At 46.7% G+C, this 18,342-nt stretch overlaps 7 protein-coding genes across 7 annotated transcripts; 3 read left to right on the top strand and 4 right to left on the bottom strand.

Moving 5' to 3' along the window:
- Nucleotides 1-458: 458 nt before the first annotated feature.
- F4812DRAFT_435944 (Aldo/keto reductase) lies at nucleotides 459-2,238 on the top strand. The gene has a single exon (XM_047934804.1). It carries the CDS (start codon nucleotides 1,151-1,153, stop codon nucleotides 2,123-2,125), a length of 975 nt encoding a protein of 324 aa, XP_047788427.1. The 5' UTR covers nucleotides 459-1,150; the 3' UTR covers nucleotides 2,126-2,238.
- Nucleotides 2,239-3,434, bottom strand: F4812DRAFT_435940 (kinase-like protein). The gene has a single exon (XM_047934803.1). It carries the CDS (start codon nucleotides 3,162-3,164, stop codon nucleotides 2,286-2,288), a length of 879 nt encoding a protein of 292 aa, XP_047788426.1. The 5' UTR covers nucleotides 3,165-3,434; the 3' UTR covers nucleotides 2,239-2,285.
- Nucleotides 3,435-4,928: 1,494 nt separating this feature from the next.
- On the top strand, nucleotides 4,929-6,335 carry F4812DRAFT_97405 (uncharacterized protein). The gene has a single exon (XM_047939592.1). The coding sequence runs from the start codon at nucleotides 5,153-5,155 to the stop codon at nucleotides 6,074-6,076; it is 924 nt and encodes a 307-aa protein (XP_047788425.1). The 5' UTR covers nucleotides 4,929-5,152; the 3' UTR covers nucleotides 6,077-6,335.
- Nucleotides 6,336-6,918: 583 nt separating this feature from the next.
- On the bottom strand, nucleotides 6,919-7,862 carry F4812DRAFT_461083 (AhpD-like protein; the record flags this gene model as incomplete). The annotated part of the gene is made up of 3 exons (XM_047937808.1): nucleotides 6,919-6,962; nucleotides 7,090-7,135; nucleotides 7,362-7,862. 3 exons carry the CDS (start codon nucleotides 7,860-7,862, stop codon nucleotides 6,919-6,921), a joined length of 591 nt encoding a protein of 196 aa, XP_047788424.1.
- Nucleotides 7,863-8,715: 853 nt separating this feature from the next.
- F4812DRAFT_97394 (putative histidine kinase SlnCl1) lies at nucleotides 8,716-12,743 on the bottom strand. The gene is made up of 2 exons (XM_047939591.1): nucleotides 9,729-12,743; nucleotides 8,716-9,674 (listed from the first exon to the last, which is right to left on the bottom strand). The coding sequence occupies exons 1-2, from the start codon at nucleotides 12,446-12,448 to the stop codon at nucleotides 8,855-8,857; spliced, it is 3,540 nt and encodes a 1,179-aa protein (XP_047788423.1). The 5' UTR covers nucleotides 12,449-12,743; the 3' UTR covers nucleotides 8,716-8,854.
- Nucleotides 12,744-14,930: 2,187 nt separating this feature from the next.
- F4812DRAFT_97281 (uncharacterized protein) lies at nucleotides 14,931-15,918 on the top strand. Its single transcript, XM_047939590.1, has 3 exons — nucleotides 14,931-14,933; nucleotides 15,004-15,623; nucleotides 15,674-15,918. The coding sequence occupies exons 2-3, from the start codon at nucleotides 15,283-15,285 to the stop codon at nucleotides 15,786-15,788; spliced, it is 456 nt and encodes a 151-aa protein (XP_047788422.1). The 5' UTR covers nucleotides 14,931-14,933; nucleotides 15,004-15,282; the 3' UTR covers nucleotides 15,789-15,918.
- A 1,107-nt stretch (nucleotides 15,919-17,025) lies between these two features.
- On the bottom strand, nucleotides 17,026-17,970 carry F4812DRAFT_461080 (ribosomal RNA-processing protein 7-domain-containing protein; the record flags this gene model as incomplete). Its single annotated transcript, XM_047937807.1, has 1 exon — nucleotides 17,026-17,970. One exon carries the CDS (start codon nucleotides 17,968-17,970, stop codon nucleotides 17,026-17,028), a length of 945 nt encoding a protein of 314 aa, XP_047788421.1.
- Nucleotides 17,971-18,342: the final 372 nt, after the last annotated feature.

Here is an 18,342-nt window from a genome sequence, read left to right as displayed (position 1 = left end):
AACATACCACCTTGCCCTGCCGAGACAGCAGGATCAAGTAGCTATCATGTCAATGGTTAGCTGGTAGCCTTATGTTAACGGTGATAAATTCGATGGCATACTTGATAGCCATTTTGACGTCTTTCACATTAACATGGCAGGATGAGAAAGGAAGAGGGTTCGTCGGGAATCAGATGCGTTTTGCTGTGTTGGTGTATTGGTATGTTTGGTATGTTGGCAGTGGTAAATTGCTCTAATGAATTGAGAACAGCAGAAACAGAAGCAGAAGCAATTTCTTAGTAGATAGTAGTGGGGTCGGGCACGAGCTTGTCCAGGTACTAGGTACCTCTAAGGTATGCGACCGCATTAGGTAAGGCACCTAGGTACATCGTACATAGGTACTAGGTATGTATCGCGACCAGCCGACATAAGATTTGCCGGTCCGATTCCATGGACCCCCCCACGGTCTTAGTCGACACGGGTTTTCACGGCTACAAATCAACCTACAAATGTTTTCCTATGTATAATCTAGCGATTCCTTACCTTACACTACAATATTTACATATGCTGGACATGTGCTGGACATATGGTCTCTACTAAATTCTCGAGTGGGTTGAGCCGGGGTGACAGGGTAAGTGACCTATCCATGACAGTTTGATTTCAAATGACAGGCTATGACCTACGCCCTATGCTCGTAGCTTTAGCTTACTCTATGAGGTAACTACATAATTCCTCTCCTACCAATTTTATATATACTTTAGGTATGATCTAGCTTCCATAAGGGTAGGTAGTTGTATCACGGTATCACCACCACATGCGACGGATCCCGCGATTTCAATCCATTAATCCATACCCCCGCTTCGATTTATAAAGCTTCAGTTTTTTTTTCTATCCACTCACCCACCCCTACCCCTACATTACCTACCTAGTATTAACATTATTAGCATTATGTACCAACCTCTCATGCATCGCATGAAATACGATTGGTAATACCTAGACCTACCTTATACGGTATCTACTTACCTATCTAGAAGATTCATCCACACCTATTGGTTCTTATTGCTTATATTATATCTACCTTTACCTACTCTGTTTTCTCTCTTCTTATTTACATCTTGGTTGTTGGCAAGTCTTTCTTATCCAACACATTACATATTTACTCCCTATCACCATGACGCGAATAATCTTATCTACGGGTAACGTCATCTTAGACGGCCCCTCTATCATTCGAAAACCGGGTACTTCTCGATCCAATCTTGAACTCACCAATTCCCTCCGGAACAACATTTTGGCTGCGCAAAAAGAATACGCATCCGCACTTCATAATGGCAATGGCAATGGCAACGGTAATGGCCATGACCATGCCTCCTCTCATGCGGGACAAAATGGACACAGCAGCCGACCGGCGCCAGAGCTGTGGACAGAGAGGGAGGATTCTACGTTATATGTGCCCCGCATTGACTGGGAATCAGCTGGACTGCAAGAGAGTCGCTCCCGATATGAGATAACCGTGAAGCTATTCTTCCTGCCGACAGCGCCTCCGGAGAAGAGATTCGACTATATTAAGGAGGCATTGCGATTAGTGAAGAAGGAGCTGGGCGTGGATGACGTCGACCTCCTCATAGCCTCGTTCCCCGGCTTAGCGTTCGAGGGAGACTGCGAATGGGAAGCCGACAGAAAAAATGCGACGATGGGCAACGACGATGAAGAGGTTACCACGTGGGGTTTTCTGGAGAAATTATACCACCAGGGCCAGATCAAACAACTTGGGATCGCCGAATTTGGCACCGAAAAGCTAAAGCGCTTTTTAGACAAGGTCAAAGTCCGACCTACCGTTAACCAGATCAATATTAGGAATTGCTGCAACGTACCTCCGCCTCTGGCAAAGTTAGCTAAGGAGAAAGGTATAGAATTATTCACCCACCACGACTCTACAAACGTGTTGCCTAGCGGCACTCTACGAGAGCTTCTGGGCCAAGGACCGCAGGGCGCTGGCGTCCTGGCAGATGGGGATCTTAACAGCAGTGGAATTAAGGGTGAAATCATCCCCGAATGGGTTGTCAAGTACACAGCATTTGTCAGGGATCGGGGAGTTATTGAGAATAAAGGCTACTTTGCGAGCGCGGAGACGGTGGAAGAGGCATGAGAACAGCTATAGTGTTTTATCTATTCCTTGTGCATTTTTCGGCCAACAATAGCATTTGGTGGTCAGGGATTACCAGCATTATTAGATCAATGAATACAGAAGAACCATACAAAGTTTTGCTTCCATGATATCATTTTTAATAGGAGTAGTTAACATTGAATTATCCTATCATGCTCCTCTTGCGCCCTCTCATCCTAACCTCCTCGAGCTTTTTCAAGACTACAGGCGCCTGCTTGAAGGTCTCCCTGTACGAACTCTCCAGCGTAGCAGTAAACAAATCTTCGGCGCGGGAGTGCGTGCTAGCAAAGGCCCTCTCCAAAACATACAAATCGACAGCGCGATCCTCGTCAGACGTGCTCTGGCTCGCGAGGCCAAAATCGATAATAACAATATCGCCATCCAGCAACCCATCTCCATCCCCTTCTCCCGCGCGCCCATTCGATTCCTCCTTCTCCCACGGCCGCAACATCATATTGCTCGTCGTCAAGTCGCCATGCACGACGCCGACGCCATGCATACGCCCGATCGCCCCACCTATCCTGCGCATCAGCGCCACGAGCTCCTTATCCTCCTCCAGCTGCCCCGTCACCGGACCCCCGTTCCCCTCTTTCCTGCGCCGCAACCACTCGTTGATCGCCGCGCGCGCGGGCTTCCCCGCGATCCACTCCATCGCCATCCAGCCCGCGCTCTCGTCGACGGCGTACACGGCGGGGACCGGGACGCCCGCGCGGCGGCAGCGCGCGAGCACGCGGGCTTCGGCGAGGATGCGGTGGCGGGTCAGGCGGGCGTCGAGGGACGGGTGGCGCCATTTCTTAGGGGGGCGGTACTTGAGGGCGGCCGGGAGGGAGGGCAGGAGGTAGGTCGTCTTGTAGAGGCGCGCTTCGGCGCCTTGGGTGATGAGGGTTGGCGGGGTGGAGGAGGGGTACGTCAGGACGGCGGGGAGGGGGAATTGCTCTGTTTCGCGCGGTTTGTCGCTTTGTTGTGTTTGTTGTTGTTGCTGCTGCGCGGGGGGCTGGATCGGTGGTGTGTCTGCTGCCATTTTTGCTGGATTTTATTTATTTTATTCCGTAGACACTTTCGCTGAGCTTTATTTGGGAAATTGTTGCTGGTTTGAAGCTCTAATTGTGTTATTAATGGATTTGGTGTAAGTTCCAAGGTACCAGATTTCGTTTTGCTGCTTATCGGTATGTTATACAGATTGCCCCGCGATTGTCGGTTAGCAGGTTAGGTACCTCTTGATATGATTGATATGCGATATGCGCCGTAGGCTGCTGCACCCTTGTATTCCCCGACCTTTCCCCTGTATTAGTTCCCAAGTCCCACTTCGTCGTGAAGAAACCCGAAAGACTGGAAAACAGCAGCAAGGCTCATGCACCTAAACCTCGTTCCAGAAAATGCTTACCTCTTATCCCTTCTTCGCTTGATCTTCGTTCTACCGTTTCATTGCAAGGATATCTGCGAGGCACGTCGCTATCCAACGAGATGCTTAGCCGGGATCTCTGACCCGCTCGCCCTTCTTTCAGCTCCTCCCGCTCTTATACTTCAGCTCTATACAGCTATCTAAATACTTTGAACAATTAGAGGTTTAACTTTTGGTTTCTAAGTTATAATTCTTGGCGAGTTAAAACTAGTTTCGGATATAAATGATATAGGTGTGAGTGTTTAACTTAGACACGGGGGCGAGGGAATACTAACTCCCAGTTCAATATCTCAACGTTCTCAGGACCTTCTAAAATAATTAAACCACAACTCAAAGTAGACCTAGTAATTCCGTGCATTATTTGACTTAAAATATCCCCTAGGAACCTTGAAAGATGGTATAAATATTTGCCTATGATAGAAGAGCATCCAAGTCCGTAATACACCGTACATCTCAAGCTTCTTCTACCGGAGTTATATTTTTTATCAAGTTACATCTATTATGCATATGTAGAGCTAGGAAAAGGGCTGATATCCCAGAGAATAAATACTAAAGTGAGATTATGATATTGTATTTTCTAGACAAATAAGGTCGGCGTGTGGTTCTTGAATATTCCCCTATTATTTGAAGTTTTGCAAGAGATGTTATAAATTTCATATTCTCTTCGTTCTCACACTTATACAGCTCCTGTCCTCTAACAATGTTACCGGTTCTTAGGATATAGTAATAAGTGAGAATAGCGTACCACTATTTTAGATTATCTTCTATTAGTACCCTTAAAACTTGCGCCGAGAATTAATTCCCATGGCCGAATATTTATTCTATGGTGTGTACCTAATCTAACATGTCCTATGGCGGTGTATAAGTCCCAATATGTCAGACGATAACATGTGATTATAGGAGTTAGATAAAGCGCTATAGAACAATAAACTCCATCCTCGGCTCGCTAGAATAAAAGCTTCCTAAGCTCTCGTCCTACAATAAGCTGTCGTATGATAAGACCACCCCTATTTCCTCCCCGTCTAATGCTTAAGGGGAGGATCGGCTCTACTGTAGGTACCACTGCGCCACCTGTTCCGCGGCGTCCGCTATTGGGTAACATTAGGACATTTACTACAACCCTAGCCGCTGAGTACGGAGTCGTGCATACATGTAATTAATCAGGTACTATAGTAGCAATCAGCAGCCTGATTTCTTGAAGTATTTCTTGAAGTAGCTTCTCCAAGTAGAAATACCCCCTCAACAAATCAAACCCAGCATCTCCCCAGGCGATTCTTCTTATTACACATTATTTTTACAATCAGGTACCAACCACATACAACAACAAAAAACGGAAGGGAAAACTAGAAAAACTAGAAAAAATAAGGGAAAGTCGAGGAGAAAGTCGAGGGAAGGTCAAGGGACCTTCATGCAGACGTCACCACTCTCTACACCCTCCATTAAGACAATATATCCCAAGATTCATCCCATTCGCTATTCACCTTTCAACTCGCAGCAAAAACCTACGAACCATGAATTTATAACTAGTCCAAAACTCGCTTCCCTCTCTATGGTCCCCTCCCCCCTCCGCATCCACATCTCCATCTGCCACGCAGCAACAACTCATCATGCTTGACCCCCCCTCTTCACCGCTGCTGTGGACCCTGTTGCTCCTAGTCACCGCCCTTTGTCTTGCTCTTCTTCTGGTCGTCGCCTACACCTCCTATACGACAGCCTACTTAGCCGCGCCCCACGAGATAACCACCTTTCTCGAAGCTGTGGACTCTTCCATACAGGAGAACGAAGGATACGATGGGGACATCGCAAAGGTCCAGAAGCTAGAGGACAAGCTACGATTGGGTAGATTGCTGAGCGAGATCCGGAAGAGCGGCGATGATCTGCGCGAGGAGCTGGACCGCCTCGTCCTGACCGAGGGCTCTCGGACGTTGCGTCCCGGCGCGCGGTTCCTTTGGGCGGGTCATAGAAGACAATTAGAAGAGAGGGTACGGCGACTCGACATGTTGCGCATGCGATTCTTAGTTGTTTATATGGGTATCGTCGCAGCCACGGCGGGGGACCGTGCGAAGCAGGCTGAGAGGACAACACCGAAAGATCCGGAGAAGGCGGCTCTGCATTTCCAACACCAGATGCCTACCAGGCCGTTTCTTCCAAAGGGACTGGTCGATAGCATCAAGCAGAGACCAGCGCTGAAAAAGTTGACGACGCAGACAACAGCGACGACAGAACAACACAAAGACAATGAGACCCCGCATCAACTGTCCCACCACGCGTCCCACCAGACACCGCACAGGACACCGCATAAACCACCGCCCCAGATAAACTGGATGGGCGTCGTGCAGGAGCTACAGCGCTCCCCGCTGATGCACAGGCGCCACGCCTCGATAGAGATGGCGATGCGATCAACGCCCCCCGCGTCGCCGCTAAGCACCCCGGTGTCGCTATCGCCCGAAATGGACAACGGACGATTTCGCAACGCCATAGACCCTATCCCGGAAGATAGAGATAAAGATGAAGATGAAGACAAGACCTGATTTGACTTTTTGAGTTGTTTTTTTAAAATACTGAGAGCGATTTTGAGACGACCCCCCCTCCCCCCCTGACGGAACACACAGTACAAATAGGAGAGCACGGACACAAGCATGGCAATCAATACACACATCGCTTGAATAATACGACGATGACGACGACGGCAATGACGATGTATAACGAACGAAAGCCTTTTACGACCCTTCGAGATTTCGGTGAGCCTGTTTACGAGCATGTACACCTCATTATTATTACTCTAATTACCACTACTACTACTACTATTCCATTCCACGCGGAGTTTTGGCCACTTCACGAGATACCCCATTTATTTATTTCTTTTATTTTACTTGACGGCATGTTACCTTTGCTTTTGCACTTGGCTGCACACTTCACGGGGTATATTTCTTGGTTATTCTTTTAATATATCTTCGCAGATCGGGATATTAGGTAGATACTACATCTCATACCCGATTTATATTGTTTGGTTAGGTTAGGTTAGGTACTTACCTAGGTACCTTTTGAATATGCTCATATGTATTGAATTAGATTGGATTCAGTATAGGGTTTGGAGGGATGTAAACCGACTGGGGTTAATTGATGAACTGGGAAAAGAAGTCGACTATATTGTCGATGGTGTATATCTAGCGGTTAATCCGAGCGTTTCAATATTGAAATTTGTCTTCGCATTCAGAACACAGTTATAAACATAAGTCCATCTGCCGGAGTGATGGTGTATATAAGTAATTCATACGAAAACAGTTAACTGCCTTGAAGACATACGAAAATAGTCAAACCCATCATTTTGGTTGGTAGTTCCCAAGTCCCTCAGAAGTAACCGTGATTTTTCTCAGTGTTTAGTACCATCAGGTCCGGTACCGTTTTTCTCGCCGACTACATTACTGTTAGTTAAGACTTATCTCAACCCATCTCATTCGACACCCTTTATATGCTATACCGACCATCCAATATATATAAAACTCCGAAGACAAATAGCCAAAGCAAAGGGGGGGTGACTTACCGTCCAACGCGACTAGAAAACGACTAACGCAGTTATACGCCGCAACCTATTTAGATATCATCATCAGTACAGGTTCCTGCTTAGACAGGATATGGAAGAAAAAAAAAAGTTACACCATCTCAATATCCAACATCCTTATTTTATAGGCGAAGCCACGTCTCTCGCCCTCTTCTCCCTTCTCTGCAACTCAACTCAACTCACCCAAACCCAACCAAGCAAAAGCAAAGAGTACAAAACAAACAGAAAGCGTAGGAGAAGGAAACGTAACCCACAGTAGCCGTAATCTCAACAACCTCCCTCTCGCTGCACAGCTCCCTCAGCGCCTCGAACGTCTGATCCGACACCTTGACATTCCTCGTCATCTCGTCCGCGTACCTCAACACAGCCCACTCCTTGTCCGACAAATCCCCTTTATCAATCTCCCCCTCCCTCTCCGCCACCAAAACCTCCCTCCCCACAACCCCCATCCCCACCTCGCTCACGCCCGCCGCCCTCGCCAGCGGCTCGTGGTGGGCCCACTCGTACCACGCCCCGTTGCACGCGGCGACCCTGCATATCGCGATCTCGCGCTCGCGCGCCCCCACCGCCGCCGCCCGCGTCCGGATCGCCCCCAGGAAGCTGTTCCACCCGTCCGCCACCGCCGGCGAGTGCAGCAGCGCCAGGTCCAGCGGCTGCAGCGGCCGCGGCGCCCGCCGCGCCGAGATCCGCGCTACGATCGCTGCTTCGTCCTCCGTCGTCGGCTGCGGCGGGTTCGGGACGTAGGGGATGCGCATTGCTGCTGTTGTGGGGGGTTTTTTATCTTATTTATATATACCTAGGTAGGTATAAAAAAATATTATGCGCTGCGTGAGAGGTACCTTGGGTAGGTAGGTTAGGTAACATTAGAGGTTGGTAACTTTAATCGTAAGCGTATAGTGTTTGTTAAGCCCCTAAATATACCTACCTGGTAATAACCTAAACTCGCTCTCCACTATAATCAACCCCACAGTTTCGTTCTCCGCACCCCGAACATCTCGGCAAGTTAGCCGGCACTAGGATGAGAAAATGGTTCAACCACCGAAACATAGCATCGTATTGATGGAATCAAGTACATTGAATCAAGTACGTAAATGATAGCTTCAAGAGCATATACCACCTATATATCAAAGTTGCTATACATTTATGAGGTGCTAAAAATACCCCTTATATACTTCCATAAAATATTTACATTGCATCAAATTAGCAATCTCATTAATCGCCATGTTGTAGCTCTTGAATCTTTGGCCTAGATGGCATTTGTATCGTGTTTCATAAAAAATTCAGTTACTGCCTTTCTTAAATTGATATGCAGAACGTTCTCCATACGCATTTTGAGAACGCGTAATACAAACCTCCGACGAGGCCTAAAGAAGCCGAAAAACTCACGCCGTCGCTCCTATCTTTTCTACAAGAGATTCGGTATCCATAGGCAAAATATAATAGCCGTAACGCCTTCGCCATCCCTTTAGTCATATTCGCCAGATGCTTTTGTGTCCCTGCTCCCGGTTCGCCGTTTTCATAGGCATTCCCTTTCGAATGCCCTTCCAGAATATAATTGTTGCAGATATGCCGTAGAAAAATGCTGTGATACACCAGCGTGGTATAAAAAAATAGTGTAACAATAGAGTTAGCAGTCATTAAAGATGAGTCAAAGATTGTATATATAGAAGAATGTTAGAGCTACGTGTGTAGCATGGTATCAGTAATATGCGAAAAAGAATGAGGTGATTGATGATTATTGGTGAGATCATTTTGGTATATTCGTAGTTGGATGAGCCCCATTTGTAATGACCTGCCCCTTAGGGTTTGAGATTGAATTTGAGGTAGCGGAAATATCTCCATTTGGTACTTGACATGTGATAGGTCGGTTGCCCTTCTCTGGGGTACTCTTCCTCGTCAGTTGAGATGCCGTCTCTGGTTCCTCGGGGATTGTTGCAAATTTCTTAAGGACTTGCTTGAGCGCCGGCCGACGGATGGGTTTGCTCAGGAATTCGTTCATCCCGGATTCCATGCAGTCTTTAATATTGCTCTCTTCCGAGAACGCTGTCAATGCCACAATAGGTGCTGAGTATCCCATCTTCCGGATGAGACGGGTGCTTTGTAAGCCGTCGAGGTTAGGCATTTGAATGTCCATGAATATTAAATCAAAATAAAGATTGTTCTCCATGTTGGCCTTCACAAGCTCGTACGCTTCCTGGCCATCTTTGGCGATGGTCACATCATACACATCTTCCAGTTTCAACATCCTGCTAACAACCTCGATATTTGTAGGATTGTCCTCAGCAACAAGAACTCGCAGTCTTCCATCGCCTTTGGTTGCTTTCGCCATCTCGATGGCTTTCATTTGGTCGTCGGGAGTTGGGCGCGTCCCTGCCTTAGAATTGGGAGTGGTAGCAAAGAAAGGCTGGCTGAGTCCGACAAGGCGCGGTTTCTGATCAAGTACATTGGCTTTTGCTTCTGCCGTAGTCTGCGTTAGTGTCATAGAATTCTTCCTTGTATCCCCCTCAGCGGAACTACTGATACTATTTGGGCGTGACTTGATACTACTTGAGGCTGTACTAGAAGGCCTACATATGAACTTGTCAGTAGGGTGCCCAGATAGTTGAATGATATTTTCTCACCTGTCTTTAGTGTACTTCAGCGGGATTTGCATAGTGAAGACAGTCCCGACGCCGACAGTACTCCGCAAAGAGATACTTCCTCCCATTAGATTTGCCAGCTGCTGGCAAATGCTCAACCCCAAACCAGTTCCTCCAAATTTCTTGCTTAAGCCCAGGTCACCCTGGACAAAAGGTTCGAAAACCCGCTGCTGCATGTGCTCCGGAATGCCGGGACCAGTGTCCTCAACTTCGAATTCGAAAAGGAATGACTTTGCATTTGGTGGAGGTGGAGTTGGAGATCTCTCGCGTGTGCGTACGTATGGTGCTGCTTTAGGGTCCAGGGGATTGATGGACAAGGCTGTGCCTCCTCCCTTGTACTGGGACTGAGGAGTTGAAATTTCGTTTGAGCTCTTGGATTTATTCGAACCCGAACCCATCCTATGCCTGGACCTACCTGGACGACCAGAGCCACTTTTAGATAAAGACGAGGACCTGCTCACATCGAAAGGGGTTTCGATTTCGCGTAGACATCTTATCCTTACTGATACTTTTCCCCCGGCTGGCGTGAACTTCAGACTATTGCTGACGAGATTAATGAGCACCTGCAGAATTCGATGCTGGTCGCCCCAGAGGCACATGTCCTTCAATCTACCAGTCCCAAGGGGACCGATAGCGGGGAGTCTCTCGTCGACTTCTGCCTGCTCAGGACCGGGACTCGCATCGGGCTGGGTACCTAAGAACGCAACCGAAAAATCTATCGAACCTTCGCGAACTTGTTTGTCAAAAATGGTCGCAACTTGCGACCGGATATCGCCCAACCGAAATTCCTTCTCTTCTAGGCTTAGTTGTTGGCCGATCTGGTTCTTCGAGAAGCTCAGAAGATCTTCAAGGAGATGTAAGAGTAGATCTCCAGACTTGTAAAGAGTCTTCAGAGATTGCTTGATTTTGGTCAGATCATCTTCCTCCATACAGATAGCACACATGCCCAAGATCCCGTTTAGGGGCGTCTTAAGCTCGTGAGAGATGTTCGCAATGAATAGCGTCTTGCTTTCGTTGGCGGCCTCGGCTGCTTTCTTGCTAATTTCGAGTTCGCGTGTTCGCTCCGCGACTTTGTCCTCCAAGGAAGTATATTGCCTTAGTAATTCCTCGCTCATCTCGTTAAAAGTTGTAGTCAACTCCGTAAGCTCATCGGTTATGACGTGTTTTCGGTCGTTAACTTTGCCAGGAATCTTGAAAATCCTCCTTCGCGGCTCGCTATCATACGTCGAGGGTGCTATCTTCAGCCGCGTAGAGTTTCGAATCAGCCTTTTCAGCCGAATTATAACTCCATTAGCAGATTTTCGACTGCCACTTCCTGATCCATTATGGTCGTCATCGTCATCATAATCCAGGTCGTCCATATACGCTTCAGCATAGCCAGGAGGAGCGATAGATTTTTCAGTAGCGGCCTTCAACCTTCGAATAGGCATAACACTCATATGCGCACATGGTATCACCAAGAGTAGAGTAAGACCAACGGTTCCGAAAACGCAGGCAAGAAGTATACGCCGAAGTGTATCGATGGGAATATAAGCTTCGGCCTTGTCCTGTTCGACGATGAGCGTCCAATTTACCAAAGTAGTGGGCGGCCGAGCATATCCGACGGCAACATCAATACCCTGTTCGTTTTTGGTGGAAAGCATGCTGCTAGCATTGTTAATCGAGGGATTTCGAACAGTAAAGGCCTTGTACACTGCATTATAACCTGAGACTTTAAAAGGCTTGTTGAAGTTTCCAGACCTATAGTTATGCAGCGTATGCCTATCGGGCTGACCAGACATCGCACGCGGCGGTAAGACAAAGTTGACGTCGGCATTCGAGAAGTTAGACGCGGCTTCGTGGCTCGCGTTCGCAGGTAAGTTATACTTGCTAAACCGATTCCATCCTGTCGAGGGACCGACAACTAGCACAGTACCGCTATCACCCAGTCCTTCTTTAGAAGCGGCGATCTTTATGAGCGATGTAGCATCGGCAATCGTGGTCATGTAGCCAAGTATTATATCATCATTTCGATTATAGCGGATCGGAATGGTCAACGAGACAAGGGCGTATGTTTCATTGATCACAAGGGGGCCTAATACCATGCCATCGACGCTCGAGTCAATTCGTATGTCTGGGAACGGCCTAGCTACAACAGCGGTGTGGTTAGGATAAGCTGGGTCGGGATCTGCTGAACTATAATATGTGATATTTGGATACAGTGATGGCGGATAACCCGAAGGGTTGTCACCCAAGATGGCTTGGGAACCATCAGGCGCATTATAGGGTAGTCTAACTTCAGAGATGTTACTACTGGTTGCGCTAATCAGTCCACGGGGACGATCTGCGCCAGTTTGGTTCCGCGAATAGACTCTTGCTTGTAGAAGATTTGTCGAAACACCCGGCGGAGTAATCAAGGCGCTGATAATATCGGCGGTTGCAGAGTCCCAGAGAGCATCGGATTCGTTACCACGATAAAAGGACAGAAGAGCGCTTTGAAGAAGCAACCTCGTCGCTATATGATTGCACGTCGTCTGGATCAGTTCGATTTCGGAGGCAACACGGGCGGCCTTAAGAGACGCGGTTAGGGCGAGCCCATCAGTCTCTACTCCAACAACGAAGCGGTTTACGTATATCCAGGTGGGTATAGCGACAATAGCGAGCGCGACTAGCACAGCAAGCAGCACGAGGGCAGCCAACTGCTCCCGAATCGCAACTCTCATTATTCCAGCCTATAATAGGAAAGCCGGTGGGGATCGTGACCTATGCATCCTCCAAACCTCGGTTGTTTTCGTCGAGTTCGATCGCAAGTTGGGAAGAAGGGGGGAAAAACTGAGGTGGTGATGGAAGACGGAATGTTGTCAAATCTCAACTAGTTTTGTTTTGTCTCTTCTTACCTACAACACCACACATGTAGGTATATAGACAGGCAGGTCTGACAAAGATAAAGAAATGTAATAACTATGATTATACAAGATGTAAAATAATATAATATTATACAACGGTTGTCCACCCTGTCGTGTCTAAGAATGTCGTGCTAGTGCAACGAAGGGGGAGGGAAGAAGAAGAATAACGGTGGTGTGGTTGCTTGGTAAGGCAAAGAAGAAAAAAAAAGTTGTAAGCTTGTCTATCTTCAGATAGTGACACCAAGTGTGGAATTGGAGGGAGAAGAACTTTGGGGGGGAGAGAGAGAAAACTGTAGGTCGCGGTTCACAGCTTACAGGTAACTTCGGTAGGTTCGGTAGGTTCAGTAAGTTCAGTACCTCGTTCAGTACCTAGGTAGGTACCTGTCCAGTATCTTATCTTGTCCAGGTTAAGTTTTAACTAAGGTAGTCCAGGTACATAAGGTTCCACGCAAAAGGTGTAAAAGGTTCCAGATGACAATAATGAAATCAATTGGAAGGGAAGAAGCTTGCAGATTCCAACGGCAAATAGATTTAGGGTGCTTGTCTACCTGTATTCTGCCACGCTGCATACATGGATATTGCCTGGGTATTGCCTGGGTATAGCTTGTGCTAGCTACCTAGGTAGGTACCTAGACTAGCAAGGACTTGAGTAATAGAACGCGGTGCTACCACACGAACTGAACCACACAAGAGGTACCTAGTGGCAGTCGTTCATTCCTTCGTTTTTTTTTTCCTCTTATCCATACAACCATGTACACTTATTAAATTGCCAAGCTAAAAAGACTTCATCTCAACCAATTCTAGTTAGACCCGTATTAACTTATTGACTCCGTTATATCCGCTTGGATAATTGGTATAATTGGTACCTATCTGGGTTATCTGGCAGTTCTGGGTTTTTGGTAACGAACGATCTGTTGTCTTTTATTTTTGATTGATATAAAGGCCTATGTGCATGTAAAAAGTCGCCAGTAAATTTTATAGCCTGCTGATCGACAAGAAAAATGTTGATCATGCCATGCCATGTGTATTCGCAAGATCTCAGATATTAAAAACGGCAACGGATTGACCGCGGCATAAGCTTCTAGACCCTCACCGTTCGGGATACAGTATATACGGTATAGAATAGGAAGTTCTTATAAGGGAAAAGCAATTTTATGCGGTATCCATGAAATGTAAGCCCGCCAAGGGTTGCCAAGGACGGACAAGAAATATAAGAGAGAAAGAGACATGCTCAGGTAGTAGGTTAGGTACTTAACCTAATACAATATGAATTTGATAAGTAAAGACTTTTGTATTAGGTAAAATGACAACTTAGTAAAAACAGCACCATGGCTTCATCCTCTCTTAATATGTAGAGACTACATGTAATATATTATGCCCTATGTATAGAATAAGGTTGTACAGGTGCTAAATCGTACTGTACGGGGAAGCATGCGGCAGCGCCAAATCTGCTGTATTATCTGCTGTTCTATGCAATATGAACAATACCTAGGAAATAAAAAGATAAAAAATAAAAAATGGTACTAACAGCGAAACTTTGGGACGGATCTTCCAGTTGGGGTTAAGCCAAGTTGGGGTTTAACCCCCGTAAGCTCATGCAGCCTATTGCATGATCTAGACCAGATCGACCCACCAATCGATTCCGCTGGGTTGTCTTGTACTCCGCAACCTTTTCTCATTTCTCCAGCCTTTCCTTGACGAGATTGGACGAGACGGTAGGAAAGGGCCGCGCCTCGAAACAACTCTGTTATCCACTTTTGATGGAATTCGAAGCCCACGATACCTTCTTCGGCGCTTCATTTCGGCTTTTAGTGGATACCATCTGCCTTAATACTTATTATACAGAGCATAATATTTACAATTGTCAGTTTAATTTTTAATCCATTTTATTCCACTTCATTCATACTTCGGGTCCTTCCTAGGTAGAAGTCATGAGGTCGCCAAGATAGTCTGGCATGATTTATTCAACTTGGTCGCGCGTATCTTGCTTAATTATTCAACTTAACTTCTCAGCGTAGTGATCGGAAACGACTATGTGTACACTATATAATGGTAAAGCTGAGTAAGTATCGCATCTATAGCTTTGGATATTAGATATTAATGGCGTTAATAACAGTCTAATCTTCTCAGCTTAATTCACCCCTGACTAGCTCGATTTTATACAATTTCGTAAAGCTGGGTAGCTAAAACATGTATAGGGTGCGAATAGTCGTTTGAAATATCTGATATACTATTTAGCAACACAATTAAGCAACGTGGGCAATGGCTTTGCTAAAATTCAGGGGTGTCCTTACAATACATGGTAAGCATATACGTGGTATATTCTAAACCAGTCCTGACTACGAGTAGTTACACATTAATACCCGAGGTAGTTTCTAATGGTCAACCATCCGATCTATAATCTAAGTGGGCTTTGAAACCCAAAATAGAGGGCAAATATCCTCTAGCCTCCGAACTGACTCGTGCCACCGACTGCCACCTTTGCCAAACCCACATACCCCGGGGGCGTATTTGGAACAGCAAACCCGGGGACGTGAACTTACAAGTCTAGAGAGCAAACACTTCTCCATTCATGGCGCAAAACTCTTCGGTGTAAAACGGTCTAGAAGCGTCTAGTGGAAGTTAGTTAAGGTGTGAGATGGGCAAACCCAATGCCATCGCCAACTTCGGAGATACATTTGACACCTCGCGCAGACAGGGCCGCACGAAACCAAGGGCGTCTAACCGGATCGCACGACGGCAGAATCGTTCCTTATTATCAGCGGCCCACCCTTCATGAGGAGGACCAGGAAGACGAGGAAACTCATTTTCCCTGCCCTCGGCCTTTCCAGCTCTGGTGGGTCTTGCTACTAGCAAGTTTCCTTAGCTGGCTCTTCAGCTGCTCGTCTCTCATACTTGGGAGAAGTCCTCTTCGGTACGCTCAACTAGCGATTTCTTCGAGAACATCGATTGTCATGTTGAGTTATGGGTCGTGGTGGAGGAGAGCATGGGGGTGAGATTCTACATCGATCTTGCTGTTCCCGTTACACTCATCAATACAAGGTTCGTCTGTGACAAGGCCGCGAAAGATCGAATTGCGATGACGCTAGCGAGTCAACGAAGAATGATCTTTCGGGGGAGGTGGCAGCATATGATAAGCTCGAAATGTGGCATGTAGTAGATGGCGCAGGGGAGTTACTCTCAACAACTACCATATTCGAGGGGAGTTTTTCTTCAGGCTTAGAATTGCTAGCGACAAGATCAGGGGGCATGAGACCACTAACATAACTATGAACAGTAACTTGGAAGCTGGTAAGTTTGATAAGTTGTTGCGAGATAGTAGTGGTATAAATTTATTACCTCCAATCGATAGAACGAGATAAACAGTATCTTAGAGTCACTAGTCAAGGAATACACTGGTAGTATAAGGGGTCGATATGACAGACCCTGTCGACGTTATTTACAAGGCAATATCCCACCGATGGATCCGTCGCTCTTGGCTAGTGTATAGACCCGATGTTAGTGTACTACCCGTCTATACGATCCAAGACGATAAACGATGGAGATTTGCATTAGGTACTCGATACCTTACTATGCAAATACGCCCTTCGGACTCATAATAACATTCAAAATCAATACTTGTGTATAATTACGGAACTCGGTGGTTGATATTTGCTTTTGGTGAAACTCTGTTTTAGTTGGAGGGAAGCGTTTGTAAACCCCAATTGAAGATTCTCACGTAAGACGGGTATTGGAAGTATGGTCATCGGTTAGCATTAACGTTGGTTGTACTAGATCGAATTACTCTGTATAACCTCCATCAACCATCAACTGGAACTTCATAGAACATTACATAGGTACCTACTCAGGTACCTGTGTATAGCGCGCTCATGAACCGTCGTAGCATCTGATATAAACGCCGTACTGACAACATGTCATAAAATCGCCTAAATCCAATCCCTAGAAATCACGGTTATTCAAGGCTTGCCGGTAAGGCATCTTGCCTTGATTACACTGTTCTGGGTATATAACAGAATTCAGTCGTCTTGTCCCCAGACTTCATCCAACCGGAAGACCTAGAGTCCGTATCAGCAACCTGCCATATGCACCAACAATTGATAGAAGGCGAAGAGTAAAGATCCTTTCAGACAAGTTTGAGAAGATATAATAATTACACGGTTTTTGTCGGCATGCACCATCATGGATCTGGATTTCCAGACTAGATAGCACTTCGCTGGCCCCGTGCTCGTCATCATTTAGGAAGAATAGGGTGGGTAAGGTTGGTAGAAAGGGGTCTTACCTGGAATAAGTCTGGATGAGGATTGGTGGGAACGCGTTGAAACAGCGCAAGGGCTAGCCAAGTAGATAATCGTTGAGATAAGCTGGGAATACAGCTTTACTCTACCGATTTGATTTCATGTTTCAGGCCTAAACTTCCCTCGCTTCTCTTTCATAGCTTGTACTTTCTTCTTATCTTCTTCGAACCTCTGCAGCATTTCAACTTGTTCGGCCTTCTTCTTCTCGCGCATCTGGAATCTGTAGAAGTTTGTCATTTCTTCCTTCTTCTTCTGCTCCCTCTCCATCATCTTCTGCTTAGCCTCTTCGGCCTCGTCTCTCCTAGCAGGCGCTGCACGGCCGCCTCGCGTGACCGTCACGAAACCATCCTCGTCCGGCTCGTTGCGGAGCCTCTTGGCGAGCTGGCGCGCCTCTTTCTCCATCTTATTAAATAGAGTAAAATAGGCGTCTGTCGAGGCTTGAACTTCACTCTTGTTCGGGAAGGCCAATTTATTATGTTCGGTCAACCATTGAGAACCTAGAGGCGTAATATCGATATCTCTAACACCTTTACCCCAAACGGGATAATGTTTTGGCTTTTTCAGTTTCTTGGCAGCTTTCAGAACCAACCCAGCGCTTTTCTCGTCTGCGAACAAGGCGACGGCAGAACTACCACTCGGGTATACTTTTCGCGACCATGTTGGAGGTAGGGCAGCTCGGACTTTTATCTCGAAGTGCTGCGTCTCTTCCTCCTCTCTCTTCCTCTTCCCGTGCGCGGCTAATCTCGTGGCCTGCGCCGGTTCATGGATAGACCACGAGGGTTTCTTGTCGTCATGTTTGAAGGTGATAGTCTCGAATTTACCTGGTCCGACTAGACTGGCGAATAAAGCTCGAAAATGCTCCACGGTGCTGTCGCAGGGAATGTTGGCGATGAAAAGACTTCGGGAATCATCTGGGGTGGGCACCTTAGGGGAATTTCGTCGTAGGTAGGTCCAGTGTACTGCCTCGACTGGAAAGGATGGAAGTGGAGGGATCGAGATGGGAAGTTCGGTAAATTCTTCGGATGGGGTAGATGTTTTCAGCATTTTGAATAAAGTGACGCAGAGCTGCAGACCTTTAATTTGCGACGTTTGTTGATGAGTATCAGCCTTGCAGGGGCGGCGCATTGAGCTCGGATCGATTGTTGAAAAGAAAACAGAGAAAAAGTTTTAGTGGGTCCAACGAGAAAAAACGAGTAGGGATTGGGCGGCGCATGCATTTTAAAAGATTACTATATAATATGCAAATAAACACGATAACAGGTACCTTTAACTATAACAATGCAGCTCGTCGTCCACCGACATTTCCTAGATTCTATTATGGGACTACGGTACCTTAAGTAATAAGGTAAGGTTAATACGAAAACGAAATCCCCCCCCCCTTTTCACCATTTAAACTATCACGTCAACATAAAAGCA

The sequence above is a fragment of the Daldinia caldariorum genome, assembly GCF_022478825.1.
Source record: "Daldinia caldariorum strain CBS 122874 unplaced genomic scaffold F4812scaffold_13, whole genome shotgun sequence".
Lineage (NCBI taxonomy): Eukaryota > Fungi > Ascomycota > Sordariomycetes > Xylariales > Hypoxylaceae > Daldinia > Daldinia caldariorum.
This window is presented reverse-complemented; position numbering and strand designations above follow the sequence as displayed.

Coding starts and splice junctions, on each gene's coding strand:
- F4812DRAFT_97281 (XM_047939590.1), top strand. CDS start 15,283: ATGCCATCGCCAACTTCGGAGATACATTTGACACCTCGCGCAGACAGG. Junction 15,624..15,673: donor TGGTGGAGGAGAGCATGGGG/GTGAGATTCTAC, acceptor CATCAATACAAG/GTTCGTCTGTGACAAGGCCG.
- F4812DRAFT_97394 (XM_047939591.1), bottom strand. CDS start 12,448: ATGAGAGTTGCGATTCGGGAGCAGTTGGCTGCCCTCGTGCTGCTTGCT. Junction 9,675..9,728: donor CTGAAGTACACTAAAGACAG/GTGAGAAAATAT, acceptor GTTCATATGTAG/GCCTTCTAGTACAGCCTCAA.
- F4812DRAFT_435944 (XM_047934804.1), top strand. CDS start 1,151: ATGACGCGAATAATCTTATCTACGGGTAACGTCATCTTAGACGGCCCC.
- F4812DRAFT_435940 (XM_047934803.1), bottom strand. CDS start 3,164: ATGGCAGCAGACACACCACCGATCCAGCCCCCCGCGCAGCAGCAACAA.
- F4812DRAFT_97405 (XM_047939592.1), top strand. CDS start 5,153: ATGCTTGACCCCCCCTCTTCACCGCTGCTGTGGACCCTGTTGCTCCTA.